This window comes from Pterocles gutturalis, unplaced genomic scaffold, assembly GCF_000699245.1.
Source record: "Pterocles gutturalis isolate BGI_N339 unplaced genomic scaffold, ASM69924v1 scaffold10649, whole genome shotgun sequence".
Lineage (NCBI taxonomy): Eukaryota > Metazoa > Chordata > Aves > Pterocliformes > Pteroclidae > Pterocles > Pterocles gutturalis.
In genome coordinates this window covers 24662-44903 of record NW_010128339.1, presented here as the reverse complement: position 1 = coordinate 44903, position 20242 = coordinate 24662, and the positions used below count along the sequence as shown (strand labels likewise).

The window sequence follows — 20242 nt, the reverse complement described above, 5'->3', positions numbered from 1 at the left end:
TGGACGACAGCAGGCTGCACAGGGCAAGGAAAAGAGAAATATTGTATACTAGACATCTTAGACAAATGGCAAAAAAACCCCTTCGGTTACTGCACAGCCTAAGTAAAAGATAAGCTACACTCTGACTTTGGAGAATTAACTTAGAAGGATAAGGGGAAGAGTGTAAGTAATTTCATTTTAACATGAAAGATGCACGTGTAGTAGGATGGAGCACAATGGGAGAAGAGATTTCATAAAACATGCTAATCAAAGTATGGGAAGAATGATTTGACATCCCACATGTTTCAGACTTAAGTAATAGTAACATGAAGTTTGTTATCTACATCTGGTATTACTGTTGGTATCCCTCATGTTCCTCAAATACTGCTGTTCTTTGCCATGAGAGATTCAGTTCTTTCAAAAGAAAAAGTTGTTACTTATCTTTTTTGATAGGACTACAAGAACAAAAAATAGGAGTAAGAGAGCTTACTAGATGTCAAGTGCTTACTAGAAATATGATTTTTAAAAAGTCAATGTTGTTCAGTATGTAAAACTATTTCTGATGAGTCATCTAAAAATAAAAAGGTTAAAATTCTTAGGGAAAAGTCTTTTTGCCTTTATTTAAAATTTGAAGCTTTTTAATGCATACAGGACTTTTACGGAGTGTACAAAAATCATCTTATATTTAGTGATTCAAAGGCCATCAAGACAGGTGTTGTATTTCACAGGCACGCGATATTTACTTAACCACTTTAGTCATGGGACAAAATTTTGAATGTGTGCCTACAGGCCACAAGGTATGATTAGGTAAGGGGGAAACAAGTTGAGGGTCTGGCTTGTTTTTATTTTGTATAAATACCTATTGTCCTATATGGTGCATACAAGCTGCAAAAAAAAAAAAAACCACCCCAAACCTACCCCAACATTAAACATAAAAGCTTTTCCCAAGAAATAAAAGGATCAAAAAGGGAATAAGGAGTTTCATTAGCTCAAAGGAAAATTTATTTGCTGTTTGATTGCTGATCTGTATGCACCTTAAAACAATCGTATAAATAAAATTAGACCACATCTTAATCATGTCCCACCAATACCAAAACTTCCCAATTACATCCTCAACATGTCTTATAACCTCAAAATCTGACATCTCATTTTAAAGGCTTACTGCTGCTTGATGGCAGTTGAACTAGATATACTATACACTTGGCTTTCAATGTATAGCATATCATAGAATGTCATCCAATTTGCAGATTACTAATATTGAAGAGATTCTTCAATAAAACAAAAGTGTATCAGCTGAAGATCTAAAATTAGTCATACTCCAATAAAAAAAAGTACATAAAAGTGCATTTAAGGGATTCTTATGCCAGTTTTATCTCAATTTTGAAACAATGCATCAAACAAATTCAATCATAATGTCAAATATGGCTACAAATAGTGTTCATGTTTTTAAAGGCAGTAATCCTTCGAAATACTTAATGCAACTGTTGCTAACACATTAATTGTACTCCTGGCTTCACATACTAACCTGGACTTCCAATCAAGTGGTGATTTTAGCCCAGAATGGGAAGTGCACAAAATATACCTAAATCCATTTGCAATCATGTTCTAGTCTTGCACTCTCCGTTCTCCTTTTTTTCCTAGAAGACAAAAGGTTGAGTCGGCAGATACTGTTTATGGACCCCTGAGGTTGTTTTTACCGGTTCAATCTCAATTTTATTGAATTCTTGATAACAGGAATAGGATTTGCAGGGAGAGCAGGGATATCTGAAAGGTCTGTACTGGGTGTTTTCTGAAAAGAAAAGAAGTTTGGTTGTATTTTAACTTTGTAAATATGAGAAGAAAAATATTGTAGCAATTGGCACTAACTTTCAAAAACACGATCTTTAGAAGAGTTTTTAAGAACATAAGTAAGAACATAAGTAAGTATAATTATGCACTATAAATACAGAAGCAGATATTTCCTTTGTCTACACAGTCATTAAGGAAAATTTGTATATTAGTCTCTTTCACAGTATGCATTTCCTTTTTTAACAACAGCAAGAAATTAGGAAGTGATGCCAGTAACACTGAGCTTACTAATAACCTGTATTATAATAAAACATAACAGCCACATAATAAGGGTGCTTGATCTGTGACATCTACTATCTAATGTACATGTTTAATACTTAAAAATTCCTTTGAACAATTCAGTCTTAAGCCTCAGCCCCTTACAGATGAATGATGAAAAACTGTCCCCAATGCGATTATGTGTCTTCACACATTTATACTTCAGATTGTTTAAAAGCTGTTTGCAGCCAGGCTTCCAACTTCTCATAATGGTTTAGATTTACATGGAAAACATATGATGAACTCTAAAACAGTGCTATACAACTGCATTAAGAATTGTATCTTGAAAATAAGTGAGAAAAAAGTGTTCGGATTAAGACTTAAATCCCCTTCAGCAAAACTTTATCTAAACCCAAATAAAGGAAAACACAGCAAAGGAACACTCTCAAAATTCAATTTGATTCACTGATTTCTCACATGCTTTACAAGCATCTACTGCCTTTTTTTTAATTTTGATGCATTTCTCTTCCACTTCAGCAGATTATTTGACATCACCATCACAATAACACAGTTACTATGCGTTACTTCCTAGGATTTACCAGAAAATGTTTCTTCCTGCCTCCCCCCTGCTCTCAGTAGCCCGCTCTGGTTGGTGCTCACCTGCAGTTTTAACATGTTTCTATTTTCTGCAACATAAGCAGTGTTCAAAGTAACGAAGCGAACAAGAATACTGACAGAAGAGATGCAGCATTCTTTTTGCATTTTCCAGATTACTTTTGCTAAGTAACAACTACTCAATTTGTACAAGCTACAAAGCTTTAGATAATCATCCCTCAACATCAGGTAAAAGTTTGGTGTACTAAATGATCCAAAAATTTCCCTGAAGCAGTCTAGAGTGCTCATGCAACACCTAGAGTTTTTGCCAAACAATTCTGGTACCTTGATTCAGGACTGCTCATATAGTTCAAAGTGTCTGATAACAAATACCATTAATACTATTGCAATATATCTCCATTTTCAATCAATACATCTACTACACATCATTTAATGAGTAAAGCGTGCATAAAATGCTTTGTGATAGTGAAACTTTAATCAGTAGAGCATTAAGAGAAGCTTAAAAATGCCAGTAAAGACAAAGACGTGTTCTCTAAGTTGTTACAATATTAGGAACAAAAATTTAAGTGAACGCCACAGAATTCTTAATGTCAATTTTTCCAATGCTCCTTACACTTATAATGCCTGCAGTGAAAAAAAAAAGCTGGCTAATGAATTGTAAGATTACAGCTTCTCTCTCTCACACACCAAATATCAGAATCTGAAATTACATACCAGACATTCTCAACCTCTAAAATGATATCTTTCAGCAGCAGCTATTTAAAGCATTTGTTTCCTTGTTAGAAAGGATTATTCTGTGATGTGCAAAGCACAAAGGAATAAACTGAGCCCCTTACTTTGAAGGCACAATTCAGAAGAGCGAATCCAGCTTCGGTCAGTTTGTATGGCAAGCCATACATGTTTAGCTACAATGCACATTCAATAAGGTCAATGACCATCTAAAACACAAAAATTGCGACAGTAACAAGCAGCTTTCCATACAATGGATTTATATTAAAAATCATACATTTACTTTTAACATCTGGACTCATTTTATTTTCAATGTTTTCACCACAGATAAGTACACACACACACAGAGGTGTTGTTTTTAAAAACAATACCTGAGGAGCTTGCAGAGAAGTTGTCTGAAGAGTTTCTGTTTGAGAATTAACATTCACTTCTGTCTCAAGTTGCTCCTGAAAAAGCAAAAGCATCAACACAGTTACACCCCCTCCAATTATAAAAGTTTTGATACAGAACTCCATTAACTAGAATGCCTTAAGATGTCACATACACCAAAAGAAAAAAGGCAAGTATTGGTACTTGCTGCATTGATACCCATCCCTTTATAATACAGAAATCACCACAGTAGAGAATAATTTACTGGTGAGGAGTTTGACATCACAAGCTACATCACTTCTCAGTTATCACTTGTTTAACCACTTAATGCCTTTTCTAGAGAATCCTATAGGAAAACATTACATGTCATTCAACTCATTAAAGACAAAAAGTGTAGTATCAAGGAAGGCCATGTGAAAAACTACTGAATTTGTTGCAAATTCAGCTGCTTTTTCCACTCCTTTCACCATTCTAACAGAAAAGTTTTTCTGCTGCTTTAATGGGTTGAAACAGCTTTCTGGATGAACAGATAAATGTCAGAGCCAATTTTTCAGGTAAACCAATGCAGTGGGACTGCACAGCTACAGCAGGACAGTAGCAGATTCTCATTTCAAAGAAAACAGGCTGTTAGTTAAAACTGCACCATTTAGTAAACCATATCCTAAACAAAAAATGCATACATTTCAAATGAGAAAAATCTATATTTATGTTGAAGAAGTTCATTCCTCCATTTCCTTCCATGCATATTAAGGACATAAGATTTAGAGGAGACTGACAATAAAAGCTAACGGGATTACCTATGTCTGTTATAATAATCTGTATCCAGAGGATCTATTTTCAATGTTAGGATTAAATGCTTACATGCATTTCTGCCTTCACCTGTCTTGAGTTCAAAAAGAATTCAAGGTGACTTCACAACAAGACACAGTTCCTCACTTAAGGGTGTGGAAACTATAAACCAAAGCACTTAAACATGTTAATAGGTGTTTTAATTTCTCGGCATATTTTCCAGAGTACTCTGAAGTCAGCAGAACTTGCTCTATAAAAACTGTACACACCCAAGTGGAAAGCTGTTATCATAAGGCTAAAGACAGACTGTCACCCTTTCTGTTCACCAATAAACAGAAAAATTGCCTGCTAAATTACAAGATACTGAAGGCCCATGTTTGAATCTCTGGAAGTCTCCAAAAGGCATGCTATAACTTCACATAACAATTTCGCTATCAGAAAAGATTTATTTACCATAATTTGAAATTCTTCTTATCTAAAAAGTGAACAAGGTAGCAACCTGGCTTCAGGATTCTCAGCCCAACATGCAAAAATCCAAACATATACCGAGTTTGGGATGCAGGCAAAACAAGGCATCTAGCCACATCCCTGATTTGATTTAAAGATCATCATTAATTTTTTCGCTATGCATAATAGTATATGAATGACCTGCAAAGAAATCGCTGTCTTATGTGACCATAGATTCAGGCTCAGCTTAGCCTGGCAGTGGGTAATGTACTGCAATTCAGTAACACTAACACATACATTGAAAACTAACGTATCATTTTCATATCTTTACTAGAAAGTCTATACTATATCTACAAACACTTAGTCATTCCTAGAGGAAAACGCAGTAATTTTCACAAGGAAGAGTCCCAATTAATAGACACAAAATTGTATGGTGTAGGCATAGATACCTTAGTTTCCATTTTTTCATGCTCGTTCAAATCTATACAGCTAGTATCTTCACTTATTTCATCCTGCTGTAATGCAAACAAATCCAGAACTATTAAAAATCATAAAAACATATTTTTTAAAAAATCAACAAGAAAATAAGGTCACACAGTGAAGACAGAATTAGTTGTAAGACTTAACATATTATACTCTAACAAAAAAAATTGGTTTTAAGACAAGAATTTAGAATCTAAGTGTTTGTGCTAGCACAGTACATATGTCACATGATGAATATCAACACAATTTAAAAAAAAAACACTAACACCCAAACAAGCCGGATACACAAAGCAGCAATGCAATTAGAGTAGGAAATATACACCCCATTTAACAAAATAATTTGGAACCTAGAATATGAGAATCAGCACTCTGCAGCCAAAACAAATACTCAAAGTTTTAGACATTGCTATGGTATGATCTCAAAATCTCAAATACCTCATCAATTTTCATTTTCTTGGGAGACTCTTCTTTATGGGGAGAACATGTCCTTTTCACTGCTGTGACAGGGATAGACATTTTTGTTCCAACATTTCCTGAAGTTCTTGGTGATGGATTTAATAGATACGGTGAGGAAACAATTCTAGAGATGGTAGGCTTTGGTGGTGGAGAAATGGCTGGTTGTGTGGCAGTTTGAGGAATGCTTTCATTTGAAGTACCTACGGATAAATAATTTAAAAAGCTTCAACAAGATGAGTTGACACAACCATTTCAGTTCAGTCACTAGTATTTTTGGTCTCTCTTCAAAACTATTGGTATCAAGCAGCCATCAAGGAAGTGGCACAGGTGTACACATCATGTTTGGAACAGAAAGTGTGCATAAACAGAACAGTTTTGTTTCAAGCTCATTCTGAGAGAAAATTACTGTAGCAGATAGAGGGTATCCATGCCAGTGACACTCTGCTTCGTCTAATTAACCCTGCTTACAGCAAGGTATACTAGCCCAGACAGAGCTCTGTGCTAATACAGCTATATTTGCCTTGGTACCCAAAGAAGTTTCACTGTTTCTGTCCTCAGCCATACACGCATTGCCAAATACAGCCTTAAATCAAATCGAAGAGCAATCTGATACTGCCTTTGTCACTCAAAGTTTATCATTTATCAGGCTCAGAGTATGAGTCAGATATGAAGTCATCACAGAGCATCAAGACAAAGATCTGACATTCCATATGTCCTTTTGAAAAATACTCCATATGAAAGAGCTCTACCTCATCAATTGCCTACCTCAATGAGAGGTGATGAGATGAGAAAAATTACATGGATTAAATTTTTCATTAATAACAATCAGATGACTGCTTTTGATTAACCAAAATACAAGAATGAACAACTTCTGATATGCTTCCAAATCCAAAAAGAAGTGTCATGCCATTTAAGCTCCATTTAGCGCTCATGGACATACTTGCTCACATTGATGCACCTCTGACTTACAATAAAAAAACAGAACAGTAAGACTCCACCATCCCACATCGCAGAGTAAACTGAGATCTCATCTTGAAAGGCTAACCAGTTGGTCCCCTTTTCCATCTGTTTCTGACTTGGTCCTCATATACATCTAAAGTTCCATCAAAAAAGAGCAGCGAAGTGCCCATTTTCACCAGATACCTTTGTTCTTTCACTCAATAGGCAATTTTTGTTTAATTTTTTTTAAAGTATCAAGTGAAGTGTACTTTTTCTTGTAGGAAATATGGAGGATAAAGTCAGCACACACAGTGGGATGTATTTCAAATGATGTCAGGAAGAAGCATGTGTTCTGCTTACACCTGAGTCTTTCATTCCTAGAATCAATTTCATGAAGCACAAGGAGCAGGAACATGGGAGCACAGACTAAAGACTGTACAGAAACACTTCTTGGGTTTAACTACAAAACTGACTAAAAACAAAGACCAAAAAATGTCTCTTCTAGCTTTAGATAGTTCTTCCTCATTTGACCAACTGAATTATAGACCTACATCAGGTCATGGTAAAACTTGCTGTTGTGAATAGCAAATATAAATCCCTAAGAATAAAAGAACAAACATTGCAGCACAAAATGTTCCGCCATGATTTTAAGAGTCCTAAAGAAGTTAGTTAAATCTGTATATCAAGGGGAACATGTAACAGTATGTGTTAACTAAAGTCCTCAAGACGGAAAAAAATCTGCTTTACAAACCTTACCAAAAATCAATAGAAACAATATACTATGCCATTTTCCCTTACCCCCTGAGCTTTCACTGGAAAGTATTTGTGGCACAGTGACTTCAGAAGCCTGTATGTTGGTCACAGATGCTGCTGTTACAGCTGGCGCAGGACTGCTTCTGCTAAAAAGAGAAAAAATGAGAGAAATAAGAAATGCTGAACATTAGTAAAGCTATGGTGCTATACAATCTGCCTTTCATCACATGATACGCATGGCCACTAACTATAGATGACAGGATTTTACCTACATCAGAGAGCAGAACTTACAATACTGCATCACAATAGGGAAACCAAAACGAGCATTGGCAATCTACTATCAAACTTGAGCAATGGAAGCTATTTCAAATATTTAATCTGAAACACTTCAGAGAGTTTTTAGACCAATTAGAAGTCGTATTTGAAAAAGGCAAAAATTAAGGCAATATCTGCCCAAATAAGGCACAGGGGAAAACACAACAACTATTTTCCTGAAAGATGGAAAAAAACTTATGTAGAAGGACTAGAACAGAAAGTTTGTTTTCAGTCTACACACACCATTATGACAATGATTTCAGTCTAGACTTCCCAAGCAAAGGCCTGGGATTCCACATGCCAAAAAAAAATTTGGTTTTTCGTTTTCAAGAAATAGGGAAGAAATATGTGTCTAATATCAGCACAGGGCAATTTTCACTTCAAATATGACATCTTAAATATAGAATCACAGAATCATTAAAGTTGGAAAAGACCTCAAGGATCATCAAGTCCAACCCAACACCACCTAACTCACTAAACCATGTCCCTAAGCACCACATCTACACGTTTCTTGAACGCCTCCAGGGATGGTGACTCCACCACTTCCCCGGGCAGCCTGTTCCAATGCCTGATCACTACTTCAGTGAAGAAATTCTTTCTAATATTAGACTAAACCTCCCCTGGCACAACTTGTCCTATCACTTGTCACTTTAGAGAAGAGGCCAGCACCCACCTCACTACAACCTCCTTTCAGGTAGTTGTAGAGAGTGATAAGGTCTCCTCTCAGCCTCCTCTTCTCTAGACTAAACAACCCCAGCTCCCTCAGCTGCTCCTCATAAGACCTGTGCTCCAGACCCTTCACCAGCTTCGTTGCCCTTCTCTGGACCTGCTCCAGCACCTCAATGTCCCTCTTGTGGTGAGGGGCCCAAAACTGAACACAGTATTCAAGGTGCGGCCTCACCAGTGCCGAGTACAGGGGCACAGTCACTTCCCTGGTCCTGCTGGCCACGCTATTTCTGATACAGGCCAGGATGCCATTGGCCTTCTTGGCCACCTGGGCACACTGCTGGCTCATGTTCAGCCGGCTGTCAACCAGCACCCCCAGGTCCCTCTCTGCCGGGCAGCTTTCCAGCCACTCTTCCCCGAGCCTGTAGCGTTGCAGGGGGTTGTACAAAATATCATAGGCTTGCTTTAATAGCATGGTCAGTGGCATCAGCTACTGGAAAACACATACCAAGGAAGACTAACTAAAAGAGCACTTGTCAAAAAGGAGTAAGTTCAGTGAACTTAAGTATTTTATCCTACACAACATCCTATAATATATGCCAAATACTGCACAATTGTAGGAGATTGACATAAACTTCTCTGTATCAAACACACAAACATGGGTCTCTTGAAAGAAGAGAGCAGAACCCCATTTGCTTGGTCAAATCGAAGTTTTGACAGGAAAAGACAATACAGAAAGTTAGGATTAAGATAAACATTAATATGTACACTTTGAAAATACAATGGAAAATTATGTTCCTAAGCTTAATTTGCATAGATATCATCAGTAATAGCAATCGCCCTACTGATTTCCCAGACAGAAAGCATAAACTTCCCTACTGTCTCACATTTTGATCCAAAACTCACATAACCCTTCCTCACTCTCACACCTCGATTTCCCGCTCACTACCTCTCACAGCCTCCTACTGCAATGCTACCAAGATTTATATCACCTTGTTCTTCTAAGCATCTTTACCCAGCCTTATAACTCCTCATCTCAAGTCCAATGCCATGCTCTATCCTCCAAATTTAGCCCTGCTCTAGTGCTCAAGTTGGAAATAAGAATATCTGCAAGCTCTAATTTGGAACATTCACACCTTGATAACTGTAGTATCTCACACATGCAGTATTTGCTATGCTTTTAACACAAGTAATTCAGGAACAGAGAGCAGCAACAAGACTGAAAGTCCTCATTACCCCTGAGAACTTCCAGAACTGTTCAGTGGACTCGTCTTCATTGCACTAGTAGGCGAAGGCACAGACGTGCTGTTATCACTGTCCATAGACAAGTCTAGGCTGCTGTCATTCAGAGCTGTCAACCTGATCCCTTCTGTCGAATGCTGCAATCCCCAAGATAAAAGAAAATTACATTAGTCTTAAGGTCTTAAAAATCAGTGAAGCTTTGAATGATGTAATGTTTCATTTATGCAAAATGTTAACTGTTATGTCCATGAAAAAAAAAGAAGAAACAAGGTTATTTAACAGTGATGAACTTGACCATGAACTAAGAGTGTACGCATGCAGTTAAATTTAAGTACATTTTTAGGAAAAATATGAACTGGAAGCAGAAGCAATTAAAAATGCAAAACAAACGGACAATTTTCAAATCATTTTACATGTAAATAATCCATTATCCTGTCACTACAAGCATTTACATTTTTACATCCACAATTCAGGTACAGAATTGTCTGAACCAATGTTGTTCAAAAAGATAAGATAAACTTATATTTAGTGACTGTATTTTGTACTTTCAGCTTTATTTCAAGTTTCTTTGTTTTTGTGGGCTTATAGATATTGCTGTCATTTAAAGGGATGCATTAATGTTTACATTGTCCACTTGGTTTCAATACAATATTTCCTATTCTTTAAAAAAGCACTTAACATAAATTAGCTACAGTAATAAAGCACATTACTCAGATATATGTAAAACAGCGTATCTAACAGTGGTTTAGCTCTTCACAAAAGCAAACAAACCTGTATTGCTCTCAGATTAAGCTAACACATAGAAGAAGGGATTTAAAAATACGACTAAGTTGTTAAATTCAATATTCTGCCCCCTTCTTCCTGCCACATCCATCCCAATAACTCAATTAAATATTTTGCTACCGTTCCCATGTATGGCCACATGTACGTTTTCAGGGAGAAAACAACCCTGACCAGGCAATGAGCAACTTTATGTCAAAACTGTAATTTAAATCTTTTACTCTTAATTAAAAGAGGATATAATACCAAAAGCTGACAATCTGCAGCTGAAATTATCCTTAAAGTATTCAACCTCAGTTACAGCAACAGACTATCGTCTTCGATACACAAAGGCAGCAACAAGTCTACTCTGCTTCTATTTGATGACTTGCAGGAAAACCTAAGTAACAGCAACTTAAAGAGGAAAAGGCTGGAGACAGCATGAATTGCTTGACTGATTGTTCTACTGGCATTGTTACAGATGCTTCCTTTAGGTGACCTGCATGTTAAAATAGCAAGAGAGCTTTAAAAACTTGTTATTACACTGTTTTACACCTGTTTACTTTAGGAAGGCCAACAAAATCCAATATTTCACTGAAACCTGATCATACCATCCATGTTGTTGATGTTCTGGGAAATCTAGTATTATATTTAGTGCAGCTACTAATACTGCTACAGTCAAATGAGATCACATTGCTTATACAGGTGAAACTAAGCTTTCAAAATGTGATTTTAGTTCTCAGTTCTTTGATTAGTAAATCAAAAAAAGCTGAGGTATCATTTCTCAATGGCATTTTTATTGCTTTCAAATATTAGTCAAGTTTACCTTTTTCTTTTTCTGAAGCACATGATTAGGTAGCAGTTGGTGAAGTTGCTTACGTTTCACATGCCTTGCAGCAATCTTCATATCCATCTCAAACATCTTGCTGTTTATTGCTTGCCTATAAACTACGCAATTAGAATAACATTAAGACATATTGAACCAGTTAGCAAAGTCCACTTACTTGCCCAGGCAGGAACAATTTGCATTTCAGAACATTTATTACCCTCAACAACAGCCATAGTGTTTCCTAGTTCTGGAGGAAAAAAGTGAATGGCCTACTATGCCAGCACTCATAGTCCAAACACCAAAACGTTACTTTGGAAACAGATGACCTGTTTTTCAAGAAAAATATCTTCACAGAATCACAGAGTCACAGAATGTTAGAGATTGGAAGGGACCTCGAAAGATCATCTAGTCCAATCCCCCTGCCGGAGCAGGACACCTAGATCAGATCACACAGGAACGCATCCAGGTGGGCTTTGAATGTCTCCAGAGAAGGAGACTCCACAACCTCTCTGGGCAGCCTGTAGTATCTTACAAGTATGCAGTTCTCCAAACTATATTGTTAACAAGTTTTAACAGTAATATCTCTGAAGTGAATTATTTATTTCATCTCAAAGGGACTAAAGACAGAAATAAGATTTCCTCATCAGAATTACAGTGTTTACATAAAACTGTTCTTCACAGTTGATTAAGCTTTTATTTATCCGGCTCCTAAAACAAATGGGTTATATTCAGGAGTCGAATGCTTGTGTGCCAGCTAATATATTACAAATTATTTTGACAACTCAGACCACTACATTTTTATACAAAAGTTATTTATGTTTGGTTTTTTTTCCTGTGTTGTGTTTTTTTTTTTAATTATGTCTACTATCATGAGCTATTTCTCTTCACCCCTGAATGTTTACATCTGGTGAAGTCAATATAGTTAGTGCTAGAGAGGAACTAGAATGTAACCTAATATCTTGGGTTGAAGTAAAGCCAGGTAAAAACGAAAAATTTGTTGTTCTTTGACACTTTCTATATAATGGTGAAAAAAAGCCGTAGCAATTGTATGAATAAAAAAATACTCTGTAGATCTTAAATACAGAAACTTAAGAGGCATCTCCCTTATTCACAGGCTATTTTACAAACTTTAAGGAATCTCATTGAACAGGCTGTGAACATGTAATTAAAAAGCTGTTAAGAGACAGCCACTCAAGGAGGTCAATGAATACTGCATATTAAAGAGCCTACTACACCAATTCTTGGTACTGAAAAAGCTCATAAAGCTTCTGCATAAAGATTATATGAGTTACAGTTAAGGCAGGGGCAGGCTCGAGAACATCAGACATGCTTAAGCATTCCAAAATCCTGACACTATGTCTTACCAAAATTTCAACACAAGGAAAATCTAGCCCGCTCTTCATAGCTCTCTTCCTCCTCCTGCTCCCACTAAAAAGCAAGCTACTCCCCTAATCTCGTTCTTGAAAATGTTTTGGTAGTTTTGATAGAATCTATTCCAAAAGAATGCGCAGACAGAAGTTTTTGGGAAGGATTAAAAACAATGAAGACAGACCCACAATAATTTGAGATGACAAAGAAACCCACAACACACAAACAGAAATTGTTTGCTAGTTGGTTACCTTTGGAAGTCTATCTCCAAACTGAACAGAAAACTACGCATCACAGTCTACAATGATTTTGATGAAATGCTACTTCATTTAAAATTGCTTATATTTTGACAAATTTCAGATTTGAATGTAGTGCAAAAATGAACGTATTGATTCAAAATCACAAGTGCAAGTTTTAGTATTTTCATACCAAAAAACTCTGACAAGTATACTATTGAAATATCTGCTTATAAACAGTAGGAGACCTGAGAAATTGTAATTCACAGATTCCTCCACTCCTTTAAAGTGGCAGCCAAGCTATTATGCCTTTTCTATATTCTCAGAAATTAGGATGTTTTTATAGTTTCACCTTCACCACTTATAATGAAAAGGAATATTCCACCTCTCAAGAAAATAAAAATCCCTTTGACTGAAAAAGACACACACACATACATACCAACACACATACAGACCCCCCACTGCAGCTATATTTGACAATAAAGAACTTTCAAACCTTGGCATAATTTCCTTGAAAACATATATAGGTATGTTTATATTATATTCACTCATACATCCACATGGGGCGCATGGTGGTGGTGGAGTGAGCGGACAGTTTCCGTGCTTGCAGCCTTATTGGCTCTTAGAAATCCAGAGACCAGGGTTACATCAGGTAGCACTTGAAACTACTCCTTTAACTCTGTAAACATGTAACACTTGAGCCTTAACTGTCGTTTGTTTAAAAAAAGATATTGCAAATTTATTAGATAAGGTACTGTTCCTTTCTTAGTCTTAGACTCTGAGAGTCACACTCTCCAGCCGCCACCAGTTCTTTGCTTACAGATCTCTTACGCGTGTTCTAAATTATTTTTGTGAATCAAAAGCTAAACATTAAAAAGTCAAAAAGGTTTCTTGCACTTAGTGTTGGACGTGAAAGTAAAAGTTACTGAACCTACTAGCTAGTATGAAACACCATGGAAGAAAAGGCATTTTGTTCTAAAGCCCACTAGATACTCAGCTTTAATCCACTGATAAATTCCGTTTCACTAAGTAAAAAAAATATTTGAACTACACGCAGTGTCAAAGAGAAGTTAGGCTAGGTAGTTTGCCCGTGATTACCAATTTGTCTGTTTAATAAAGATCACAATATAAAGTACCATTTTTAGTGAAATCTGAAAGATTTGTGTGCATCATTTTAATCAGTTTTAATGAAAACAAATTGAAAATGATTAGTCTGAAGTGTCTAGAAGCATTAAAACTCATCAAAACTGTATTTCATGAAATAATATCCTAACTACTCAGATGAATCCTTCTACTCTATGCCTAGATACAATACTACTACTGAAACAGATTACATTTTGAACAAAGACAGTAACTTCAACAAGTCTATTAATACCAGATCATCTAGAAAGCAAAACTCACCTGTGTCTGTAAAAGACTGAATGTCGTAGGTAAGATCAACACTTAAATTTTCAGAATTTTCTGTTTTCTTAAACACCAACCCAATCACCCACATTGTGCGGTATTCTTCCCTGGAAAATTTTATATAGAACAGTCATATTATACTGACAGAAAAACTGAATAATCTAATCAATTACCTGCTGCAACAGACAACAGCTGTACATTTTAGCTCCACTAGCAATAGGGAGCTAGCCATAGAAAGGAAAAAAACAAAGCTGTCTTAATGGCATTCCCTTTTCATTCACAATACAAAAAAAGTCATGAAACACTGACACATCTACCTTTAGCAAACTTAATGAACTAACATCATCAGTAGATTACTTCATTCAACTGTGCTTCTCCATAGATTCTCTCATTTTTACAAGTTCCAACCAGCCATCGCAACCATAAAGGAAACAGATTTGAAAGAAGATAACAGATACTCAGCACCTGACTGGCAAGTAGAAATTTAGTCAGGGAACAGATTCTAACTATTTTCCCACCTACTTGTCTTCAACTCTCAAACTTCTTATCTGTAACTGACTACAAAGTGCAGTTTTCAGGCAAGAAAAACCTGCCTTTGACAGCTCACCTTCACATAGTATATATGGAAGATTAACTATTATATTCTATTACAGAATACAGTGTAACACTTCTTCAGCAGGTCAAGACATTTAATGTTTTAATTGAAATGTCTTTTCCCTGTAAGACTATTGCAAAACAACATTGTTTTCCAATCCATCAATGAACAAATTTAGGCAGGCAGGTGAAAGAACAGATATTGTTTACACCAGGAAAATTACCTTTCCTAAAAGTGTTGCCCATATCAAGTCCTCTGAAATAAGAGATAATAGGAGCCACTGATTATGCAGGCAGTTGTAGCTGTATTTACCCACTAAAATGGTGCTGAAGAGGTACAGCTTACTTTTGTCCAATTTCACTTGGAACATGCATGTAATTTATGTATATTACTTTAAAAAAAAGTAGCACCATACTGTCACTTGAAGCAGCTGATGTCTGGAAAATGCTGTGTGGAAGGTAAACAAGGCTCTTTCATGTATTCCCAGTGAAGACAAAATTTTTTCCCCATTCTCACACTTCGCACAAAAAATATGACTCCTTACAAGTTAATTACACCACTATTTAGAAATAAAATAAAGTCTCAAAAAATAGTTTGAATGGCGGAGAAGGGGGTAGCAGAAGAGGGCAGGAGTTGATAAGCATATAATCCTCAAGTATTGAAGTGCTTGGTATCCTCTCCACTGTTTCCACATCCCAAGGAATTCCAGCATCAGCCATTAGCAAGTTTACATTATCTGTACCTCAGCTGCTAAATTTAACAACATTAAATGTACTTAGTTATTGAAGATTTCAGTTCTACTCTGCCTGATGTTCTACCCAATTCTCAGTGCTGCCTCATAATTACAACTGACTTACCAACTGATGCTAGATGCTCAAACAACAGCAGCTAAGTAGCAGTAGCTAACATGGAACATTATCAAGAAATTATGCAATCAATACAGTTATTAGCAAAAATATATTCTTTCCATAAAGTTATTTTCTGGCTTAGAAACATTCTTATGCAGAATAAAGATGTAATTTTACAAACAGTACTTGAGCTTAAAACTGTTTTCCTTTAGATGCTGCTATTAAGAATTAATCCATTTAAGATTCTATAAAAATGCTAGCGTTTATTTATTAACAAATTTGTGTATTAGCTAAGTTAGTTCCTCACTATTACACAAAAAACCAGGTTTGCTTACTTGTCAGGATTCTCCTTGGGTGCTGGGAATGACTGTGGATTCACATGAGCCAATGTAATGAATTCATTCTTCTCCAGGTTTCCAACTAGAATACGGATTTTTGATTCCACCAAGCCCACCCTGCATAAATGTCACTTATTAGCAAGTTCTCATTAATATGAAATAATAGAAGTATCTAATGTCATGTATCAGGATAAAATCTTCAGCATTCTCCTTACACCAACATTTCAGACTACAAGTGAATCAATACACTATACACAACAGATTAATTCAGATCAATAAACCAAGCAAACGCATTACAAAAACTATTGTAAGGAAGGCATTAAAAGGCCCTGAAGCTCTCGTTATGACCTGATTTTACAAATGGAATTAAATGGCAAGACATTACACATCAATTAAAGGCAGTTTTTCTGACTGACATATTTCTACAATATTCTTTTGGATTCAGATGATGAATTTTAAAGATTAAGAACTTCCCAATACCTGACAATCTTGAAACTTCTCTAACAAGAGAGCAGAAACATGGGAAAGAGCCATTTTAGTTTTGAGAAAGCAGTATATCTAGAGATTGAAAATATACCTCCTCACACTGCTTATCAAAAAAAATAAATCAGGCTTAAGAAAATAAGATTTGCAAAGTGAACCTGACAGTGCTATAAAGAAGCAAAATTCAAGCAACAGCCTTCACTCCCTGGTTCCTCATTTCTACTGTTCTTCAGAAGCATACCATCTTCATCCATTTAATTTTGAAACACTGAAGCTCCACTTTGTTTCATTAAAAAGTACACCAGATATTCCCTTGTGTCCAAAGTTGACAGGTTTTTGTCTGGTTTTGTTGTTTGGCGTTATTTTTTTTTTTCTTTTAGACAGTAAGTATTATACTCACCATTCTAGTCGCTGTTTTTCTGTCGGTGCGCTTGCTAGAAGTACAATATAATGCCTTTGGAGATAAAGACAATATGCTATTCTATTTATACTTCTAAAACTAGACATTCAAACCTTAACATTAAAACTTTGCAGTAAGTTCTACATTGGAAACTACAGACTATTATCTCAGGTATAGACCCTATAACAATATTAAGTATTGTTAAGTAGATGAAGGGGCTATGTTCCCTGAGGGCATGACTAATGGACCTCTCAAAACATTTTAGATTTTAAAGGAAACTTGCAACTATACTTTAATACCAGTAACCTTAATAAAAGGCTAAGAACATAGCGCTACTTGAAAAACAGTACAGAAATTTCAATACCTAATAAGATCAGGGATTTAGCTGACTAGTAGAGATTCCTTGCAAGTAAAAACAATTATATACATCCATCTATACACACCAGTAGTCTTAGTCGCAACATTATTTCTGAATAGTTAGAAAAGTGGTTAGCATATACTCATTTGTTCAAAGTCAAAAAGAACACTATCAAGTGTGGTTTAAAGAAAATTTGTATCTGCATTTTAAAATTGTCTGACAACACTTGTCTAAAACTTCACAAAGAACATTTCCTCTGATGGTAATTGTTAAACTTGCAATTATATTCCAGGATAATCAGTGTATAACCACTGTAAGTAAATTTCAAAGAAACAGTATACAAAGCAAGAATGGTATTTTAAAGAAAGAAGCCCAAGGACAGCAGAATGGGAAATGATTACTTTTAACTTGAGTTCATAATGAGGGAGGTGGGAAAACCTCATGTCTACAGTCAGGTTTTTCCAAAGTTTAGCTGGTTAAGTCTATTTTATCATCCTAAGTCATCCAACTCAGCATTACTCTATCTGATATTTATGTATCTTCACAGCAAGATTTAAAGAACAGTGGTAGCATGAGGGATTAGACTCTAGTACAGATACCTCATAGGAAGGACCACAAGGTCAATGATGGTGAAAAAATATGGTGCAAAAAGAGTCTTCTCATACTAGACCTTCAAATTGTACCAGTAAATCCAAATCAACAGATGAAAACGGTAATTACATGTTTCTGTACTTATCTTTAAGTGGCAACCGAAAAAAAAACTGCTAAATGCAACTTTGAATTCAGTCAAGAGAATGTCAATGAAATAGAAGGACTGGAAAAGAGAGATTTGGAGAAACTTCTTCCCACTTCTGCATTTTGGCAGTATTAGCTGCTTCATACAAAAACATTAGAGTTTTTCCTGTTATCTTACTGAAATTTTCATTTTAATTACTTGTAGGATACCATGACTCAATCATCTATATTCCTATTGAATTACAGGGCAGGGGGAAGACAGGAGTGTAATGTATTTTTCCAAGAAGTTAAATCCTTCTGGTAACACATGTTCTGCCAACTCAAGTGGAATTTAGCAGTCATGCAGGAACCTTAAAAAAGATAAGGGTCCTTTACCTAAATTCTGTTTGAGAAGTTACTAATTTCTACTATCAATTTCTTCTAAGGAGCACTAGATATGTAACTATTATCTGTAAGATTCCTACATCATACCAACCACGCACACTTGCATGGCACGTTATGTTTTATTTAGTAGGAAAGACATCTTAAATCTTTTTGTTATTTTTAACCATGTATGAACCAAAAGATACAAATATCTCTTCAAGTATTTGAAGACATTGATTTTCCAGTTATTTCTTAAAAGCAGCTCTTTGAAACAAGCTTCTGAAGAACAACTTAAAACAAAATGTAATTTGGCTATGTCTACATCCCAACTAGCTGGTGAGCACCTAAAAAAGCCAAACAACCCTAAGCCTTAGTTACAAAAATAAGTACAATGATGAGCTATTTTTGCTCAGGTAGTGCCAGCTGCTACCCTTGAAAAAGAAAGAAAAGATGCAATTTCTACGCTTCCCACCCTGCAACTGTTAAACAGCACTGACGGGGAAATAAATCACTGGAAGTATGTTATTGCCATTTTCAGTAAAACATAAATAGCACAATCTGTTAAAAATTAAGACATACTTAGTTTTAGAGTATCAAGGTCTCAGTGCTAAATTTTACAAAGACAACATTTATTATCAGTTCTTCATTCATAATTTTATCACAAAGAACACATCTAATTCAGAAGTATCCATTACTTCATGATAAAAGAAAAAACAGTTCTGAAGTTAAGAGCCTACCTCTCAGTGGTGATTTTCAGATGAAGGGTATTATTTTGAAGTCTATGGGTTTAGTCTTTTTTGGTTTTTTGTTTGATTTTTTTTCTTTAGAAACGGGTGCTGTTTCTCTTCTACTGTCCCCCTATCAGCATTAGGTATTACGGAATTGTCTTACACCATTAACAACTCCACTTACAAAGACCGGAAGTATTTTTAACAGTCATACTACTTTCTGAAAAAACTGGGAACACCTGAACATGTTCAATTTTTCTTTACTAAACTGTCCAGGATTTAAACTTTAAATTATCCAGTGCTTTATCTAACGTCCTATCAAGGCAAGTGTTCAAAGTACCTTTCTGAAAGGTATGTTTATATTCTATAAATATAGGAGGATATCTTTTTAACAGAGAAATAATATCCTAGAGCTCATTAAACAAGTGTTAAGCCCTCTCATCACTGCACTTCCCTCTTGATTTTAAGTCTTAAGTAACATTTAATACTCATTATATCCATTTAGAATTATTCTTGTAATTTCCCTGTGAAACACCATAACCAGCAAGTATGTTCTTTGTTGTTGTTTACCCCCAGTCTGAAAAATTTAAATGAACAGGAAGGGCTGATACCACATGTTGTAACTCCCTAACTCCAAGCAATTGCTGACATTTTAAAAATAAGAAAAACAATAACAAATAAAAACAGATCTCTCTATTTTCCCAATTTTTAATCTGCTCCTGTCATGCAGGTATGCAGTAGTCTCCAGATTTCCTTGGTCATACATCATGGAAGTTTGTTTCTTTTACTTTAAACATGGCTAGCAAGTGTTTATGATCAACACAGATGTTTAGCAACTAACTGCTACTTAAGTGATACATATTACTAAACCTGTACTTTCAGGGAAGAAAATAAATGTTTTTAAAGTCTCAGAGCAAGGATCAGATCTTCTCTTAATCTGGCACTACACACTGCTTTGAATTTCAGCAGG

The 20242-nt window shown here is 35.7% G+C and overlaps 1 protein-coding gene across 1 annotated transcript in view; it reads right to left on the bottom strand.

The window, feature by feature from the left end:
• Positions 1-813: 813 nt before the first annotated feature.
• The window catches only part of LOC104466234 (poly(A) polymerase alpha), a gene marked incomplete at its 5' end in the record, with an annotated part of 34949 nt that continues 15520 nt past the window's right edge, over positions 814-20242 (bottom strand). The window contains 10 exons of the mRNA XM_010079589.1: positions 814-1768; positions 3741-3815; positions 5424-5489; positions 5893-6113; positions 7651-7751; positions 9823-9965; positions 11414-11535; positions 14422-14531; positions 16203-16322; positions 17089-17142. Of these exons, the coding sequence (XP_010077891.1) occupies positions 1673-1768; positions 3741-3815; positions 5424-5489; positions 5893-6113; positions 7651-7751; positions 9823-9965; positions 11414-11535; positions 14422-14531; positions 16203-16322; positions 17089-17142 (1108 nt within the window). The remainder of the gene's footprint in view (positions 1769-3740; positions 3816-5423; positions 5490-5892; positions 6114-7650; positions 7752-9822; positions 9966-11413; positions 11536-14421; positions 14532-16202; positions 16323-17088; positions 17143-20242) is intronic.